The sequence below is a fragment of the Clarias gariepinus genome, chromosome 14, assembly GCF_024256425.1.
Source record: "Clarias gariepinus isolate MV-2021 ecotype Netherlands chromosome 14, CGAR_prim_01v2, whole genome shotgun sequence".
Classification (NCBI taxonomy): domain Eukaryota; kingdom Metazoa; phylum Chordata; class Actinopteri; order Siluriformes; family Clariidae; genus Clarias; species Clarias gariepinus.
This window is the reverse complement of record NC_071113.1, coordinates 11956084-11976422: the sequence shown is the minus strand read 5'-3', so window position 1 is coordinate 11976422 and position 20339 is coordinate 11956084. Positions and strand designations below refer to the sequence as shown.

Sequence of the window (20339 nt, the reverse complement as noted above, 5' to 3'; positions counted from 1 at the left end):
GCGGCTCATTAGCGCTACTCTAGATCTTCCTCTTCAAATGATGAATGTAGCTCAGCTAAATTTGCACATCTCTCCTGACAACACTGTCATTTACGAGCCTCTCTTGACTGAGGCTGATGATGTGTTTCTAACGATGTATCCAGATGCGGATTAACACAGAGACTAGCCAAGGCTGCAGCCTGCAACAGTAATCAGGGTAAGCAGACATTTTATTAGGCCAGGACTCTGTTGATCCGATAAGATTATAAATACTTAATTATTGGTTCAATTGGTTGAGCTCATAGTTTAATAACATTTTATTGGTGTACCGGTTAAACGAGCAAACCTGAAGAATTATTTCACTATGTAACCACAGGTTACAAAATGACATATTTGTAGGTCAGGGCTTTAAATAAAATGCACTGTATACAGACAATATGTGTGATATCAATAGACTTCAATTATATGATTGCATTACATAATCACTAATTAATGTGTTGCACCTCTAAAATCTGGATCTGGACACATTTTTTTTTATAGGTAATAATAAAGAACTTGTTCGGTCTTATGTTGGAGATGGTCAGAGCAAAAAACCTATAGACCATTATTGGTGTTATTCTACAAGCAGTTATTCTAAATCCCTCGATTTAGTCTGTCTTGTTTGGAAATCAGTAACACCTTACCTTATTCTTCTCAGAGTGATCAGCCACTCGCTTAAGGTGGCTTATCAGAAATTTAAGTGTGTGGTAGCAATGATCAGGCAAGTCGCGAATCTGTGAACAAGAGAGAACAAAACAGAATAAGACAACATTATTAACCATTTTAAAGATACAAATGAATATTGTTACTGCTGAAAGGTCACCAACAAGTTTGCAACTGTATCTACATACCAGTTTTCTCATTGTCTTCATCCGGTCCCCAGCATCCTCTAAGCGGTTGGCGTAGATGAAATCATTGTATTTGTCTGAAAGCAGGGGGCAGCAGTGAGCAGAGTATACAGTCGAACCCGTACACACAGTGATGAAATATGATTGTAGGGAATGCATTTACCATCAGTGAAAAGAGGTTCTGGAAGCTTCCTAAAGAAAGACTTAAGGAGACTGCTGATTACATTCAGGTCCTGCCATCTCTGTGAAGAAATAGCACATGTGAGACTGGTGCTCTTTAAATTGCTTACTCTATATCTGTCTGTCTACAGTATGGTTTTAACCTCTTCAGCAGTGTTGATCTCCATGCCCTTGTTGAGTTGGTCCTGTAGGGTAGACACCATGGCATTGTTCCCTGGCACTCTGTAAATCCCTGTATATTCTAACCCCATCTCTTCAACCAGGCTGCAGCAGGTCTCCACAATCAGAGGCACAAACTACAAAAGCAAAATATTTTTGATACACTTTACTGATAATACAATGATTTGAAGATATTTAAACCTTCATCCTTCAAAATTACCTACCTAAGTTTTTATTTTCAATTAGTTTCAATACAAATTATATGTAAAGTATTTTTTTTTTTTGCCTCAATGCAACTTAACAAAAATCGTGATATAGATTCCAGTTCCCTAATGTCAGAGGGAAAACAGTAACGAAACACTAAGATGACAATAAGTAACAGTAAAAGGAACCAGACTCAAAAGTCTTCTGACAATAATCACAGCTATGAATATTTCCACATTAGTCTCTCTTCGATGTTACTTCACTGTTGCACATGGACTCACCTTATTACCGGCTCCCGGAGGGCAGTCTTCTAGTCTAACTCCGAAGGCCTTAGGCCCTGCTTTCTTTCCTTTTTTCATTAGGTTGATGCCCCACGTAGCCTTAGGGGGACTGCTCTCCTCTAATAAAAAGAGACAGAGTGTTGTTACGGACACAGTTAATGAGTCACTTCTGTGCTGTGCAGGGATGCATGCTGACTAGCGTGCTCTTCAATATGACTGTGTATGACTAACCTTTGCTCTCTGTCTTCAGGGATCGGTTCAGTCCTGAGCTGCTGTCAGTCTTTGAGAGGAGAAATGGTTGCATCATCCTGTGGACTCTGGGAGAAGTGTCTGGCTTAGTACCTGTTAGACTGTTACAGGTGCCAGAAAGACAATAATAAGCAATGACGTGCATGACAGAAACTCTGCAAAATGTGCTAGGTGATATGACTGTATACTAGGAATACTGCACCAGTGATTCATTTTACTTACTTTTTCTCGTTTAAATATTTATCCTTGTAGATGTTAAAAGTAAAAGTCATTCTAATAAAATTTTCATAAAATCTGCACATACAGTATATAATGTGTTGTGAAAATGCTGCAGGTATATAGGATATTATAATTTAACCAAATCTTCTATCTATCATATTATTTACTAAGTCAGTAGCTATTTCTATGGCACATACTGCAGTTACAGTCCATCAAGTTACCTTTGTTTCCTGTAATCGTTTAGTTTCTTATTGATGAGGGCCTGCCTGGAAAAACCAAGTTCCTATGCAAAGATAAATACCTTATTAATGCTTAATAAACATATTACAAATTTTTAAAGAAAAAAAAAAATCACAGACCATTGTTGCTATTGGTAATATGCTATTCGTTCACTGACCACTTTATTAGGAACACTGTACTAATACTGGCATCTATTTGCTCTAAATGGCATTAAGTTTTCATGACATTGCTTCCACCACATTTCATTGAGATTCTAGACTATGTTGACATGATTTCCATAATGCAACCCCTGCAGATCTTTCAGGTGCAATTGCATGCTAAAAAAATCTCCCAAAGGTATCCTAATGGATACAAATCCAGTGACTGGGATGGCTACATTGTGACATGGTGCATTATCACAAAGGAAGTTGCCATGAAGGGATGCATACAATCAGCACAAGTTCTCAAACAGGCTGTGGCATTCAAGCAATGACTGGCATTAACAGGCTCAAAGTGTCCATGAATTCATGCTGTTATTACAAAATTTGGACTGTACCAAACAGATGGCTCCTACCTGCATGATTCTGTTCTATGCATTGATGACACATGATTGACTGATTAGATAACTGCATAACAGAATAGGTGTACAGGTGTTCCTAATAAAGGGCTTGCTAAGTGTAAATTAGCATAGAGGTAAATGATGATGCACAGCTGTCTTACCTCATTGTCAGTCTTGCTGTTCTCGCGGATGATGCGGATCCAGCTCAACATATCATCCCTGTCCTCTGCCTGCAGCAAGTACTCACAGAAGTCCTGTGTGGTGAGACGCAGTGTGTGTTTCCTCTTTGTCTCGCTGTAAGCTATGTCAATCAAGCAGCCGCGGATACTGATGGGCTGCTCATCCTCGCCACCCCCATGGCCCACTGACCCAGCTCCATGGAGCACGGCCTCACGCTTGTCCTTGTACAGAAAAAGTGAATGGGAGCGCAGCACAGAGAAGACCCTTTTCCATGGTCGCATACCACCACCAACTTTCTGTATGGGAAGGACAGAATCACAGAAATGCTGATAACGTGCTGATATACGTTTTTTCCACATGATCTTTTTGAGTGTGTGCTTTGTAATTGTGGCTTCTGGCTTTCTCACAAGTTCTCTAAAGCTCTGTCTCAGTGGTCATTTAAGCTGATCTGACTATATCAGGGTAAAGTACAAATACTAATACTGTACTAATACAGTAGGATGAATTTAAAAAATCTATTTTTTTTATTTAAGCCCTTCAATAATCAAATTACTTAAATACAGGACTATGAGTAACACACCTTGTATCTATGGGATTTTCTCATATTGAACCCTATGAATTCTTGTCTTTTTGTTAATTGAAAGTTTTAAAGTGTACTACCCTGAAAAAAAGGGCTTCAGTGGTGACTCGCCTTGTAAACAAATAGTAAATTCTCGTCTGTGCCAATTAGCACACAGTCTTTCTTTATTTGCACTATTTGACTGATTTATCCATTCAGTAGGGAGGAGTAAACATGAGTCAGACCTTGCCCTTCTCTGTAAGGATCTGTTTGTAGTGCAGCCAGCCCTCTTTTCTGATATCTGTTAGGGTGATGTTGCCGATCTCAGAGGTAGAGTGGCGTTTGGAGCGGGCTTCTTCTGCCACTCGCAGACTTTCGAGGGACTACACAAACAGATACCCACAATTATCCACAAGATAAACTTACATTCTAGGTAAAGCAAACCTTATATATTGTAAAAGATATGCGAGAACTTACACCCTCTGTAAAAAAGCTTTTGACCCTTTTTGGCAATCTCCTGTAAATGGGGGTAAGGAATCAGAAAATGAAAGGTTATTACCTAGCTGCTTTTTGCTTTATATAATAAATATATTCTTAGTCACTCATAATAAACGTAAAGATTCACAATAAACACTCACATAAACACACGGCCTTCATCTCTAAATGTGTTCAGACCCTCATCACAGGACTTGGAGCGCTCAGTTGTGATTGCAAGCAGGTAGGAAGAGCGACGGCTGTTTTTGACAGCACCTGTTCAGTAAATGAAAGAAAAAGAGAATGTGGATCTGTCAGGTAAAGGACGCACACATGCATGCATATTATAACTACATATATAAATAAGACTGATGAGCAAAATTCATCCAGCAAGAGATAAGAAACCAAGCAGCATATATTTAGACAGATAATGAATAATGCTAACTGCATCAGTTGGGTTTGATGAATATGACTTACCAGACATTAGCAAAATTTGCCAATGTTTGAGTGAATGCCTGTTAAATTTGTATCCTGCAATGGCAAGCAATGCGAAATGTTGGCAACAGATGATGATGTTAAAAACAGAAATAAAAATAAACAGCAGATGGTGGACATAAAGCATGACAGAGAAGAAAGACAGACACATGAGACTGACAATAAGAACAAACGTTCATCTTGAGACATACGGCGGTGTCAAAAAGAACAGGGGAAGAGTTGGAACAGTGATAGAGACATGGACACTACTGGTGTTCAGGACAGATGAAAGGTGGAAAGCACTGGTGGAAGATCAGGCTACACTTAAAAAAGAGACTGTAAACAGCAGACTGGAAGTCAGATACTAACAGTTTAACTGATGCAGTGGACTTAATAAGAAATAACAATAAATGTTTGGACAGAGATAATCAGACAGGGTGTTAGTTGAGGAGGCACTCACTGGAGTCTGTGTCAAGGAGATGGGTGAGAGGGGAGGTGAGGGAGTGAGGGACAGGGCTGCTGGACAGGGTAGGTGGCTGGCACAGGCTGCTGGACACCACAGAGGAGGCAGGCACGTGCTGGGCAAGTAGGTCTACACTGGGGCTGGTGGGCTCATCTGTCAGGAAGGGGTGAGAGTTATGGGAACGAAGGGATTTAAGGAACACAGGGGTGAGGTATGCTAAGGAACAAGACACATCCACTCCAACAAGGTTAATTCTCACAACACAGAAACATTATACAGAGCTCAAAAAATCATCATGCAGTATGTAAAGAATAATTTAAATTTAAATAGTCTAATGCGCAAAAGTGATTAATCTCCTTTTTCTAATAGGTTCAACTGTACCCCCTTTCTGTTATTGACTCTTACATCACTGCAAAATAATTTAAAAGTGTAATGGCTGATAATTCTAAACTCATTTAGAATGCTGACCTACACCGATCTTCTAGGCTCACCTCAATGCTTTAATGATAAATAACAGCTAGGTGTTATATTATTCATAAATTATGTACAGTATATCCATCATCTTGCAGATACCAAGATGTCACTATGGTTGCAGAGCTCTGTATGTTCCTATCTAAAAATCAAAAATAATTGTTGTTTTAATTCAATTACATTTATAAATCCTAGAACCAGTGGTATGTCCAGATTTATAGACATGGAAAGCCATAAATGGGATGGGTGGTGAGGGCAGCAGCACAGTAATGGGTAAACACACATAATTATATTTAAAACATTTATCCACTTGCACAATGTCTGATTGGCTCCCCAGATCCTGTTTAGTACGTTAAGCCTAAATATTTGATAAGTACCTGATAACTGATTACTTTACTGCATCTATTTAATTAGTGAGCAGAACAACAAAGGTAGGTAGATACTTTCATAATATTTTTACAAGGTGAAACTGCACATTGACTTTTTCCAGCACAAACAGCCACTAGGGAGAAGTAAAAAACAAGCAACTATTGGGGAGAAGTGACAAACAAGAAACCATTTGGGAGGGGCTCCCATACTGACCTATAAAGGGAATGGAAGCCAGGGAGTCCTGCTCCACAGGCAGGGATTGCAGGTTCCCATTGGACCGCACAGGGGCTGAAGCAACAGAAGGTTCGAGTAGATCCACAGGCATGGCGTAGTTTGGGTGACGCATTGTGTAGGGAGTACATTTGCCAGGTTTTTGTCTGAGGACTACCTCTTGCATCTGCACTTGAACAGGCTCCTCCATTGTTGGTCCACTATGTAAACTTTCCTTTGCAGAGTTCTGCGTCTCAGCAGTGGAAGACATGGACTGAGGTGATGAATCTCTGCCCGAAGAAGGTGCGCTATCTGGGGGGCTGGTTTTAGGCGTGGAGGTCCAGCTGAGGTGAGGACCCGTGTAGGAGGAATCTTTAAAGGAATGAGCCTGCTGCATGAGGTGTCCTGCTTTGCGACAGAAAGAGGGACTATAGCTGCGATAGCCCACCATCTGGTCATCTACTGTTTGTGTGGGCAAACATCTGGTTTGGGCTGACTGATGAAACTGAGAGCCTGTCTGCTCCTGGGCATGGCTGGACCCTCGGACTGGTTGTGGCAAATTTGCACAAATTACTGCACGCTGATTGGCTGGGCAGGGCTGCTCTTCTTTTCTAATTGGCTGGCCACCCTGTGGGGTGGACCTCTCATAGCGGGTGGAAACAGCAGCTGCCTTGTCCAATTTCTCTAGTGAGCGCCCATGGCTCTTCTCGTATTCTTTATAAGCGGCCAGTAGATTATCTGAGTGGGAGAGGTTTGATTGCTGAACCCCAGTCATACCCCATCTATCCGTCCAACATGAGTCTATGTAAGGGGACTGGTTGACTCCAGTGGCTGCTCCATAGTGGCAAAGCAGTGTGTCCTGAGAGATGCTACGGTGGTGTTGGGACATGGCTGGGCGCTCTGTTGTCTGGCTGTGGTACCATTTAGCCAGGGCCTGGTGACACAGCTCACTCTGCGAAAGTGGAAGGCTGCCCTTCCTTGGGTGGGGCAGGGAGGCTGAGGTGATGGCCGCATTGTGGTTGGCAAAGTGAAAGTCCAGAGGACTAATAGCTATAGTTGAGGAGCGAGCACGCCGGTGAGAAAGTGAACGGTGGCTTGAGACATCTGAGCGACGGCCTGTAGCCCCAGTACTGTCTCCTACGGAGCGAATTTCTAAGATACCAGCTGATCCACGCCTGCAGTTCAGGTTAGCCGGCATACCAGAGGAGGTGGTTTTGCTGCGAGGGTAGCAGATTGGAGGAGGCTCTGGAAGGTTCTGAGCCTCTCCTGTGTATGGTTGATTCCCTTTCAGATATGCATCCTGACAGTATGCCTATTGGAGTAGGAAAAATAGAAGCAGATTTATACCTTTAAGAAAAAAAAAAAAGAGAAGGGTAGGCAAAAGGACAAAAAAAAGAGGAACTAAAAAAGGAAGTTTTTAAATAATTTTTTTTTAATTAGCAGCAGCATTATCATGCAACAGGGCTATCTTGTCACTAAGTTGCTTTTAGCGTCTCATCTATCTCATAGACACCAATCAATAATTGCCATGCTTAGTAGAAATGAATGAAGTGGGTAGCTGGGAGAAAAAGTTGAGAGAAGGAGAAACAGTGAAAATCATACTCACACTTACCAACTGGAGCACATCCTCATCTTTAGGCATAATGGAAAGCTCCAGCACACTCTTACTACACCAAAAAAACCCATAAAAGTTTAATAAGCACAAATGCCGACTGAAGAATGTAATCTGTGCAAATACATTAGACAGTAACTATCTGTCAGTCAAAGCACAAAGTAGGCTATGTTACCTTAATTAAAATTAATTAACTAGATATTTGAAGCTCATACACATTGTCCTACCTGTTTTGGATTAGTGCTATAACCTGAGAGTAGGTTTTTCCCAAAATACTCTCCCCGTTTACTTTTACAAGTCGGTCTCCTGCACATGCAGACATGAGAACACACAGATGTACACTTAATACAAAACAGTAACTTGCATTTTTTATGTAATTGAATATACTAGAATTTCTCCTACCTGTGCAGAGCCCAGCCTGGTGGGCAGGACCCGTCTCCTTCACGCTCTTCACAAAAATAGTATCCATTGGCTCCAAACGGCCCCTAGGATTCCCTGAGGAACACAGAACAGAGACAAATTTACACATACTCCACAAAAATATTATCTAGAGGAAAAAAGAATTTAATCACTAGTGAAACTAACCTTTTCCATTGCCATTCTCTACATCCTAGAAAAGATTAAAAAAAGGAAAATTATGACCATGAGTTGTTTGTGTAATATAATCGATGTACCACCAGAGGGAACCATTGTCTATTGTCAGTGGGGAAGGTCATAGACACAAGCTAAAGTTCACTTAATATTATGACTAGACTAGAACACTAAACCGCACTAATAATTACATGCACACACACACACACACACCAAAAAGGTGCACAGGATAATATCCAATCCTTTCATCCTTAGAACACAGACACACATAAGAGCTGAGGGTCAGTGTGGCTGGATCTGACTGTGCGCAGGCTTTGGGACTATGCTGACACAGCTCATTCCTGACAGCCACACAAAAGAATGAGGCTTTAGAGTCAGAGAGGTAAGCATCTGTGTGTCCTGACCTCTTCACTGCTACAGGAGTTGGGGGACAGCAGGGCAGGGCCCACAATGAGATTATGACATAGGTATTTTTCAGCAAATTGAACTCATGTTGTGCACAGTGATCTCATAAGTGTCTAAAAGACAGAATCTTGCACCTGCTGTGACAGAGGTCAGGGATTAGCAAATTATGTCATGGCAAGAGCAAGATAGAAAAGAGAAAAAAAAAGAAAAAAAAGGGCATGAGAATAATGGTTAGCTATAAAAGTGCCAAAACATAAACCAGGCCATTTGTAGATGTCATGTGGTTTTATGGTTCTTTATGTGTCCACTCGCAAAATGGTTTGCAGCCCAGCAAAATATGGTTTGCAATGGACAAACTACCGTATGTGAAGACGTCTGTTTGATGTATTGTGTAAAGGTAGACATCACAGACTGCATCTGAACACTTCTAATACTTTAATAGTGGGACACATGGACATGCAATTTTTATTGTATTATCTAAAATATTAATGTGAACACTTGGAGCACTTACATTTTATATGACAGCACTGAGAGATCAGTATATACATTTTGTATAACTCTACTTGTCTATGTTCGCCATGGAAAAATTCATATTCTCACAGCATTCCCATTTGGACAACAGAGAAAAATCATCAGCAGATATTTTTCCTCATCATTTTTCGTCAACATGACTTCTGTCACTGAATTTGAAAACTCGTCAGATGGAGGTGACAAGCCAATTTTATTGGATGCACCTTGAACAGAAATTTCATTGTAAGCTAGCTAGCCAGATGAGATTGTGGCTTCTTTGATATCTATTTCTGGTCACAGGACAAATTATTATAAAACTAAAAAATTTTAGTTTCTTATTTATAAAACTATTGTATTAAAACCATATGACACTAGTGTTCATGCTGTTATACTAATTTTTGTAAGATGAGTAATACAACACATCAAGATGGTTTTTGGAATTTTTGTCTCTGTGTTCCTCTGTTTGTGCACATATCAGAAAAAAATTACTGAACAAAATTTCATGGGATTTTCACTGGTGTATTTGGCTAAACTTAACTTAAACTTTTGGCTAACGAATTTAAAATTTAAATACAGGTTTTTTTCATTGCCACTGGCCCACAGGAAAAGAAGATGCAAACTGGAAATTTAAATGGCAAATGCTCTTATGTTGCAACAAAAAAAACATCTTGAAAAAGTGATAAATTCATCTCAAAATTCACAAGATGGCGCTGTACATTTTTTAAATACGCGCTTATGAGTGTGCAATTTAAATCTAGACACTTCCCTTTTAGTTAATTCCAAAATTTTACAGATGGTGTAAATTTTTTTTATTGAGCTTATGACCTTTTTACCTTCACAGATGTGTGGAGGGCAGATTCGGGTGGATACACTATGAAGTGCCGCAGTGTAAACCCAAAGCCCTGAGAGTTCTTCTGCAGGACCACCGTACGCGGGCCCTTCCATGCCACGCCTTCCCTGGACACTGGACGTGCATTCTCATTCGATAACAGAACGGCGTCTCTTGGCCCTTTTGCCTACAACACAGCGGCATAAAAAGCAGGTTACGTAAAATAAAGAAATATATTAAAGAAATGATCGATTATTATTTATTATTAGTTATTATGCATGTTTTCAGTACGTGAAAAGTCCTGCGTGTGTATAGATGATGAAGATGACTTAAACTTGCTTTGACCAAACATACTGTAAAACATGATGTCTAGATTAGCTTTAGGGGTGTGTTCAACAATACACTGAGGTGACAATAATCTCCTCCTGCCCGGTGTAAGGGCACGAGATCAACCCCCTTCTTTTTTAACGCTTGAGTGAGGAATGTCTCGGGAATGTCTATTTTAAACATTGATGCTATAATCAACCACCACATGGGACTTACCAACAATGGCACAGGGCAAAAGTAAATACAGTGGTTCCTGATGTGGAACAACAGGAGCATTAAAACATTTGCACGCATTCTCATTCTCACGCAGACAAAAATGCAAAATGCATGAACAAAGGTTGTTCTACTCCACAGGTCAGGTAAGGAGAAAGGTAGAAGCACAGGAACAAAGATAACTCATTCAGGGCAAATGAATCTGACAGCTGGGCTGCTGATTTGACCTATTTATAACTTTCATAACGGATATAGTGACTTAGGTTGCTCATTACTACATCTAAATTAAGTCTAAGGTACAGGAACTATTCTTGATAGAGGCCAGACAGAGAAAAAGGTCATAGGCTGCACATTGTCTGAATTAATAAATTTAGTAAGTCATAGGGTTACTTGATCACTAGAACCAAATTATTATTATTATTATTAATATTAATATTATTCAAGTGACTAAATCAGTAGGAGGATTTAAAAAAATTAAACTGAATAATTGGAGGCAAAGTGGAAAGATTTTGAGATTTCACTCACCATTGAACAATTTCAATCCAACAGTGATGTTGTACCAAAGACTGAGGAACTGTTGTCATGTCCACTCTAAGTCTTGTTGTTGAGATTTGAGGTTCATGGAAAAGGTAACTGAGTTATCTTAGATTTAGCTGGTTCTTTCTCAGCTTGATGATGATGAATAGAAGATCTGCTCACATATGAACATCCATGTTGGGATGAAAATAAACAGCTGAGCTGTGTCTGTGCATTCACTGCTCTCATTAAATGCATAAATTAATTAAAGATAAAATCATATGCTTCACTGATATTTGTTGCTCTTATCTTATTGACAAATGCTTTAAGGGGCACATTATAGCAAATACTGTAAGGCATTCCTTTACAAAGTCGCCCCCTGCAGTGATTAATTACACTAACCTATATGTTTGTCCACCCTGACTCAAGTAATTCACTCTTCTGGGAAATCTTTAAATAAAAGGGCCAGACAAGTGTAAATGGACTGGTAGTGATTGGTGTTTCTCCTACAGCTCACTCATCTGTCTTGTGCACCCACCCTCTTCCTGTCTCTCTGCACTCCTCTCCACACCAGCTCACCCCACCATTCCATCCTATCACACTCTGCACTGTGCCGCGCTGCCCGGGAAACAACAACAGGAAGTGGAAACATTGAAGCAGGAAGTGCAGTACCTCCCTTCGTTTGCCATTAAGGGGATCCTTTACTCTCTAAAAATACTCCTGACTAATATGGAAAAGCTCTCAGCTTTCTACTATACAGTAAGTCTTATAAAAAAAAGGGCTTCCTAGAAGACTTGTCCCTCCACATCCTTAATCCTTCTTTGTCTATTCTCTCTTTAGCTCCTCTTCCTGTTCTAGTTTCTCTGAAATGTGACAAAGTTCCAGAGGTTCTGTGTTCCCATGCATCCGTGGATCTACTGTACACAGCAAATTCCCCAGTGTTAAATGAACACATAGCAATGTCTATATGAGTCCACAAATAATCTCTGAAAGTGTTAAATCAACACTGGGTATTTACTGTCTATAGGTCTGGGTTAACACAGTCTTGAATAATGGATGCGAGAGAGCAGTAGAAGAGAAATACTTAATATTCAAAGAATACAAGTTCATAGTATGTTGAAGATGACCCTGAAAGAATTATAAGAGGGCAAAAATTTGTGCAATGCCTACATACTCAGGACCTGATACAGAGAAAACCGATGACAGAAAATGACAGCGGGCAGAAGAATGAAAAGGAATAAGAGTGAGGTAAGTGCTGAATTTAAATGACTGGATTCCTCTCTGGATTCCAGCATTAGGTATGTCACACTCAGGTGAGGATAAACATACACACAAGAGCGCAAGATTCCAGGCAACCACAACACTTACACACGTGTAAAAAAAAAAGGGGGGAGGGGGTGTATCGAACTGAATTATGAGATCATTCTACCATTTTGAAAGGGTTGCATTCTACAAAAGTGCTACAAACACGTTATATTTTACATGTAATATATGGTTTTAGGACTTGACATTTTTAAAAGTGAATTGTAAAAGAAGTGGTTATAAGCGTATGAAGCGTGAAGACATTTATCCATACAAATTCCCTAACAGAGTGGAATTCTCTTAATCAATACACCACACAGTACTGACCCACACATATGGTTTTTACACTCACTCTGGACATTCTGGACATTCGTTTACACTAGTGGCCACTGCACAACTACACTTTGTGAGTTAAATCACTCTATCACAAACCACTGTAAATAAATCACTTTTAAGGCAATTTGCACGCACAAGACACTTTAAATATGTGGATTGCACAACCCTGCACATTACTATTTTTTATTACCATTTATATCTAACTTCATTAGATGGACAAAAATGCCATAAATCTATATCCACTTTGTACAGCTGTTTTTTTAATTGTTCTATATTTCTTCATATATTTTCTATATTGTGTATTTTTGTTGTACAGTTATTTTATTTTAATTTTCAATTTTAATTTAATTTTATTCTTTCTTAGTTAAATTTACCTTCTAATTTATTTTTCATATTTATTTCCCATTCATAGTCTTTTATTTTAAGGTGATGAGCAGTTGTCTAAGCATTTCACTGCATATCGCACTGTGTATGACTGTGTATGTGACAAATAAAATTTGAATTTGAATTTGAATAATGATCTTAATATTCTACCACAAAAATTAATGCATATTAGTTCAAATGTGATCTGGGATTTGAGTCCCTATTTTTTCTAGGTAATTACACAAATTAATTACAGATGGTTTGACACCTGCAAATTAGCAATGTGTACTCTCTAAACTTGCAAATCTTGCAAAACTGTCATAACACACTCATCATTCAAACTGAATGCAGGAAAATAATAAATTATTAAAACTGTGATATAATATAACCTGATGTTATTTTTATGTAATATAACCTGGTGTTATATATATATTTTTTTTACTTTTCATTTTTTATCACAAAAACAAACTGATTTTACCCCCCAAAGCTCTGTATATAGTCACTGAATCCTGTCATGATTAATTAAACATTATGTCAGGTTGTATGTTTGGATGTAAATTGCAGAACAATGTTTTAGGCAGAACAGGTTTAACAGAAAAAAATGTATAAATAAAATATTTTATTATATAATATTTTTTTTAAATAAAAACATTTTCATGTAACACTGCCCTAGTGGTGTGCATACCAGTGATGTTGATGCTATGACATCACATAAGAAAATCTCATCCAGACCAATTTACTATTAGTTTCCTCTACAAAATATCCCCTCAAAACAATCAGGCAATATTTTACATACAATTTCTTATATAATATTACATATTTATATATTTTTCCTGAGCTACTGTAAATCCTAGCATTTTCTATTTAACCAATTTTCCGACAGCTTAATGACAGCCTGACAATTACAGGATTATATGGTATATCATTTATGATTCACATTTGCAAATAATTAACAAATATAACCAGATTTTCCTCTTCTCTACCAGTAAGTAGTCACCCTCCAAGCAGCATCTCTTATGTAATGTACTTAAGGTGTAGATCCTGACAGTAAAGCAACAAGAAGAGCCAGCACAGACCCTAAGGCTAAACATCAGATCCAACCTTAAAATATCTGACTGAATTAAAAGCACAGGGAACTACAGTACCAACCAATAAAGTACACAAATATGATTTAGAATAACGGCAATCTTAATTCTGGTAAAAAAATTAAATATGCATAGACGTTTAAATGAAGAAGATAAAATAAATTTGTAAAAAATAAAGAAATAAATAAAAGTGTTATGATTGTTTATTTATTCTTATTCTGATCAGCTGATCCAAATTAGGAAATGCATACAGCATATAACAGAAAATTAACCAATGATGATCTGATGGATGATTATAATGCCCCTTTTGACTATTGAACATATATGATATCTTACCCTATGCAGATGCCAGTGCAGCATGTTCCTCCTTGTGAACCGTACATGACTGTGTTGGACTTTTATGTTCCTCAAAGCCACCAGCCATATACAGCGAGGCTCAGGGTCACTGCAGTCCACCCCCACTGGGAACTTAAAGCACCATTCCTTACCAGCTGGAGCTGGAACCCCTGACACTGAGTGTCTCATAGCCCACATCCCCGCCTAAAACCACAACCTCCACTTGACAGGACATACAAGGGTCATTCCTCCACCAGGGTCATGCCTTCAAACAGGCAAATGCCCACGTTTCTTTGGACAGGAGCATCTGCACTTAAATATGTATCACCAAAACATTCTTAAATCATTAAAGAAGAAGAGCGTTCCATTCATACGGAATCGTGTTAGTTCTGTCACCAAAACAGACCCATTTATTCAGAAACCATAAAATAGCTCCCGGTTCTGCATTCCCTTGATTTCCACACAGATCATTGACTTTTTGCCATGATTAGTTCCTTTTAGAACAACCCAAGTTGTTTGTTTGGTGATGTCCAGTGGTGATTGAGAGGATTCTGATTCCCAGGCTTCAGTTTATGTGGATTTACTGTTAATCAAAATATTTCTGGTAATGTTAAATGTAAGTCTGGCCAAGCATTGTCATTAACATTTCCTGTCTTACTATATATGTGGAAGGTCTGACATGGTCCATTCATTACCCTGGTAGATTCTTCAGTGGTGCTGTTCCAAAATCTGCGTATTTTCCCAACCAATTATGTGTCCAATTGTAAAAGTTACTAACATCCTCTTCTGCCAAACTCGTTGGGGTCTTCTTTGCCTTTACATAACAATCCTGTTCTTGTTTTGTTCATTATCCATTGATGATGTCCACAGCCAGGTACTGAAGCATAAGCTGTAAATGATAATTACAGAGGCCCCATGTGGAAAAACATTACGCATTATGTCCAAACTCCTAAAGTCAATGCTGGTGCTCTCACCCAGTATGAAGTCAGTCACCTGCTCCACAGCTCCTCTTCCAACTCTTTCACACAACACTAGTCCTCGTATTTGCAGGCTGGTGTGAACACTGCCATTAAAGTGACTGGTGTTTCATCCTTTTCTTCTGCCCCTCCTCTAACCCCTACCCTTTATCCTTCTTTCTACCTTTCTGCTATGGTTTTCTTTACTCTGTTCAGCTTAGTGCAGCCTGCTGGTGGTGTAATGAGCTGATCTTTCCATGCACTTTTTCTCTCTCTCTCTCCCTCACAATTTATTCTGTATCTCTGTCAACTCATTTTAGACTCAACGACTTATCTGTCAGTGCTGGATTCCTGATATAGAAGGAGGAACGCACCCACTGTCTGAATTTAGGGCTAAGAGAAAAAGAATCAGTTTTAAAGTGTGCATGCATGGGCATTGATTAAGGTGAAATAAAAAAAAAAATGTAAGTTCAAATAAGATTGTGAATGCTGCACATAGTAATGCTTGTAGGAGGGCATGACAGACTACAGCTGATTCTTTTTGGATGGTCAAAAGACAGACTGACTGTCACAAGATTCAGCACAGGACAGGAAAACAGACTTCACATTGTTATGGACCGGTTTGCTTTTTACTCTATCCTTCTCTGATCTGCCAGCACTGTGCTATAAAACTTTACAATGTCAGAATAGATTGATTACTTCCGGGGAAGAAAAAAGCATATATAGTATACTATATATTCTGTTTACATATGCCATATATCCTGTATATATACTTTATACATATACAGTATGATTGTTTTATATACAGTAATTGTTCTAACAATCCTAATATACTACTATACAGTTAATTTGAAAAAGGAGAGTAGGCAGTGAAGACAGATGATGAAAGGGGACACAGAGGCACTACACAAATATAACCGCTGTAACAATGCAGTCACTGACAGTGAGGAACAATAGGACATGTGGGGCCAATTCAATCAACACACACAGAAACAAATATGCACATTTCACGCTTGAGCTTAAACTAGGATTCTGTCTAAAATTCTTCTTACAAAAAACTGTGGTTCATTATTAACATGTTGTATAAATCAAATGAGAGTCTTGTAATTAAACACTTTGGGAGACAGGGATGGGCAGTTACAGTTTATGACCACTGGGGGACATCAGCACACTGTACTTATCTTATTACACTGATCCATTATTACTGCTCATTGGATAGAGTTATTAGCTAGAAATTAAAACTGTGTGATTTCCTTATGATTGCACAACTCGAATTATTATTTCTGCTTGAAATGCTTAAAATGCATCTTGTCTTAATTATTTGTTGTATAGGATGGAAAAAAATGTGCAGAAATGCATTGACCAAATTATTAACAATGATTAGTTTTTGTTTACTGCGCTAAAAGAAAAAAAAATTATATATATATATGTGTGTGTGTGTGTGTAAAAATATATGCATATTTAACAATATGCTATATGTATCTTTATTAATAATTAAATATAATTTAGAAAGCATGGGTTGTTGTTTTTACAAATTGATATCTAAATTGAATGAAAATCGGCCAATAGACAAAGAAACACTTTGTGCCAAAGATATTATGTACACATAGCAGTTTTATAGAAATGGCCGTGTAGGAATAACTGGAACCTACTGTGCACTAGGCATCCTTTATACTCACCGCACAATCAAGTAGACATCTAAATTCCCATCCTGACATTTCAATTCCCATCCTGAATCTAATAACATGAGATTACGGGACAAGATATAAATCACTCTTTAATCTTTGCTGACATTATAAGGTTTGAGCTTCTTTTCAGGAAAGCACAATGATCACACAGCTTAGTTTGTTTTAGCAGCATAGGGTAGCTGGAATAAAAAAGATAACTTGTTGCATTTAGCTTAAAGGTTTTAAAATTCCACCCACACGACCACACATCTCGCTTAGTCTCTTCTGCTTTCAGTCTGGAGTATTACAGCAGTGTAAACATACAAGCTTGGTGTCGTGTGGACTTAAATTTACATTGTGCCATTTGGAGGATACAGATGAGCATACACCAATGATAAATTATAATAATTAATCTTCCTTTTCTCTATCTGTTTTATAATCCACATTAAAACTAGGGACTTTTAATACAAAACTGCCCAAAGATCTGTCCAGCCTTATCTATAAAGAGAAGCATCCTGTTTTACCTTGTGAATTTTACAACCGAAAAGCCTATGGCATCTCTGTTCATTTATTCAGGATCTGAAAGCTGGTCTGACCTTATTAAATAGCTGACATGCTGAACAGTCTTTAAAGAAAAAGGAGAAACTACAGCTTATTCAACTTCAGCTTTAGGATTTTATGCATCCGTGACTGAGAGTCCATCTATGTGACATTATTACAAGCTTTACCCCATCTAAATGGTACTACTAACATGTAACTAACAGGTATGAGACATCAGAGTAATGCCACAGGGTTTACCTCAATATACAGAGCAACAGCAAACAAAACTGCTTCTCTAGGAGACACTGGCAGCGTATCATTGTTTCCTACACCTAAACTGCATCCTAGACTACATTGCTACTAATCGGATCATTCCATATGATCACATTCCTTTACTATCCCTGTAGAGAATTTAACTCTCCTGTTTCTCAATTAGAGAAAGTGCTTTCTCTACTTCTCACCTCCATTTACGCTCCTGTCAGTCTTCACACCAGGTCCCTTGAAATATATATAACTTACTGTTTCCATCCACCTTGATTCAAAAAGAAACCCTGAACAGTTGTGCTTGACCTTTCACCTCTGACTTACGCGGGATGCCACCCCTCCCGTGACACAGGAGTCTCACCCCACTCTGAGCCTGGCAGAGACAGAGGCTTATTGTCACAAATGCATTTCAAAGACAGGACTAAACATGCCTTGTACCTCCCACTCTCAGATATTAGCTAGGACCATTCAAAAGCCCACACTCTCTTTCTCTCTCTCTACTTCACTTGCTGTTTTCCATTGTAAAGTATGCCAGTATGGGTCAGTTTAATTTGCTCCCTGTCACTCCACACCCTCTCTTTTCCTGACATGAAAAAGGGTAAAAGGCCAGACATGTTCCAAACTTTATCACAATTAACTAAAGAGACTGTCCTAAACAGGAAGCACTAGACTTACAGACAGCTGATATAGTTTCACTTTAACTTTCTGACTGGATCTGGATTGAATTTTACAAAGGTCATGACAGGACTGTCAGAAAGTCAGTGGATCCAAAGCCCTAAAGAAGGGTGTAGTTCTGTTAGGACCATAATCTCCCTGACACCAAGAAAGGGCATTCCTTGCTGCAACTTGGGAGGCTCAGTGGATTAGAGTCATTGTAGAAAGAGCTTGACAAGCCGAATGGGACTGTTCCTCTGCATGGAAAAAGCCCACACATGAACACACTACTACAGACAAATCTCACACAAGGGCAAGAGGTCAAGTTAATTATTGAGAAAAGTCTGCAATGTACACAGAGATAACCGACAACTCAAGGCCTCAATCCCATGGGAGAAAAAGTTGCCTTCTAAACTGAACGTCAGTCATTTCACACCTATTGTTACACAAGCTAAAGCTGGTTCCTGGGTAAATCATGGCTAAATGCTCTGTAATGCTGATGCCGTTCAACTTGAGACATCTGATGGGGTGTAATTAGACGATGCTGTGACATGCTGTCCTCACTCCATTTTACTACATTAAAAAAGAGTCTAGGGACAAATTCATGCTTTAAATTTTAAAGGATTTGTGTGTACTGTTGCTTTTAATTAAATTATGAACAAAATTTCAAGTTTCCATGTTTAAAATGTTTAATCACTGAGTCTATATAATCAATGGCCTTCTACAATTTTCTTCAATTATGCATTATGTTCAACTTACCTTCTCTCTCATTAATATAATTGCTTCCATACTTATTGGTAGGTGTTTAAAATAATCTAACTAGGAGTCAAGGTACAAAACAACTTGTTCTTACCGAAAGAGTAACATAACGCAGATTTACTACGTGATTAGTAGATGTCAGGGCATTCTTTTGACTTATACAAAAGCAAAAGAAAACAACAATATATTTGGATTTAGCTTAATCTGCCTCTTAAGCTTTAACATGGACTGTGTAAGGATGGACAAATGTATCAATGCAACAAAAAGCAAACGTGGAATTCCTTGAAAGTTCAGGGGAGTTTAGCCCTATCTGTAAAGCTTTCCACACTTGCTGTACAGTGCTGCGAAATAAACTAGTGTATAATACACTTAGTGCAATCTGAGCAAAGCCAATAAAAACAGCTGTCTAATGACACTGGGCTGAACTGCAACAAAGCTCTAACCACAGCTCTGCTAAACAGAGTAGGGTTGCGGTCAGCATCCAGCCTTCCCATGCCTCTGAAGTAAACTTGCAGGGTCACGCCCACGTGCAGTAAAAGTGCTCCTAATCCACATAAACAAAGACAGTTAAATAAAAACAATCTAGATTGGATTCTCACACTGTTTTGGATTCTAAGCACTTAGTAACATAGAATCCGCATGAAAAAAAAAAAACCAAATGTGCTTATAAGTACAACGTTGCAAAAAAATTAAAATAAAAGCGGTAGTCTAAAAGTGATTAAAAAAGAACCGCAGACAAGGTTACACCTTCTTGGTTCACATGACATACTGTATATTAAATAGTGCTTTATGACTCCAGCTGTTGCAATACTTTATCTCATACATCCCACATGTGCTGGGCTTGTAAGGGGAGTTCCAGTTGCCTAAGTTTTAAAGTATGAAAAGGATGCAGCTGGCTGCAGCAAGTGTAAGCGCCACTGTACGGCACAGAACAATAA

General features: G+C 38.7%; 1 protein-coding gene across 6 annotated transcripts in view; it reads right to left on the bottom strand.

Annotated features, from left to right (window-relative positions):
* Positions 1 to 20339, bottom strand: part of arhgap23b (Rho GTPase activating protein 23b) — a 37973-nt gene that overhangs the window by 7217 nt on the left and 10417 nt on the right. For 3 of the 6 annotated variants that reach the window (XM_053511277.1, XM_053511274.1, XM_053511279.1), the window contains exons 2-19: positions 10088 to 10270; positions 8334 to 8358; positions 8151 to 8243; positions 7976 to 8054; positions 7743 to 7803; positions 6140 to 7448; positions 5084 to 5239; positions 4314 to 4425; positions 4153 to 4192; positions 3921 to 4058; positions 3098 to 3412; positions 2380 to 2441; positions 1922 to 2040; positions 1691 to 1809; positions 1190 to 1342; positions 1030 to 1108; positions 870 to 943; positions 663 to 752 (exon numbers count right to left, since the gene is read on the bottom strand). In XM_053511277.1, coding sequence (XP_053367252.1) covers positions 663 to 752; positions 870 to 943; positions 1030 to 1108; positions 1190 to 1342; positions 1691 to 1809; positions 1922 to 2040; positions 2380 to 2441; positions 3098 to 3412; positions 3921 to 4058; positions 4153 to 4192; positions 4314 to 4425; positions 5084 to 5239; positions 6140 to 7448; positions 7743 to 7803; positions 7976 to 8054; positions 8151 to 8243; positions 8334 to 8358; positions 10088 to 10270 — 3207 coding nt within the window. The remainder of the gene's footprint in view (positions 1 to 662; positions 753 to 869; positions 944 to 1029; positions 1109 to 1189; positions 1343 to 1690; positions 1810 to 1921; positions 2041 to 2379; positions 2442 to 3097; positions 3413 to 3920; positions 4059 to 4152; positions 4193 to 4313; positions 4426 to 5083; positions 5240 to 6139; positions 7449 to 7742; positions 7804 to 7975; positions 8055 to 8150; positions 8244 to 8333; positions 8359 to 10087; positions 10271 to 20339) is intronic. The other 3 variants (XM_053511276.1, XM_053511275.1, XM_053511278.1) reach the window with 3 other exon arrangements.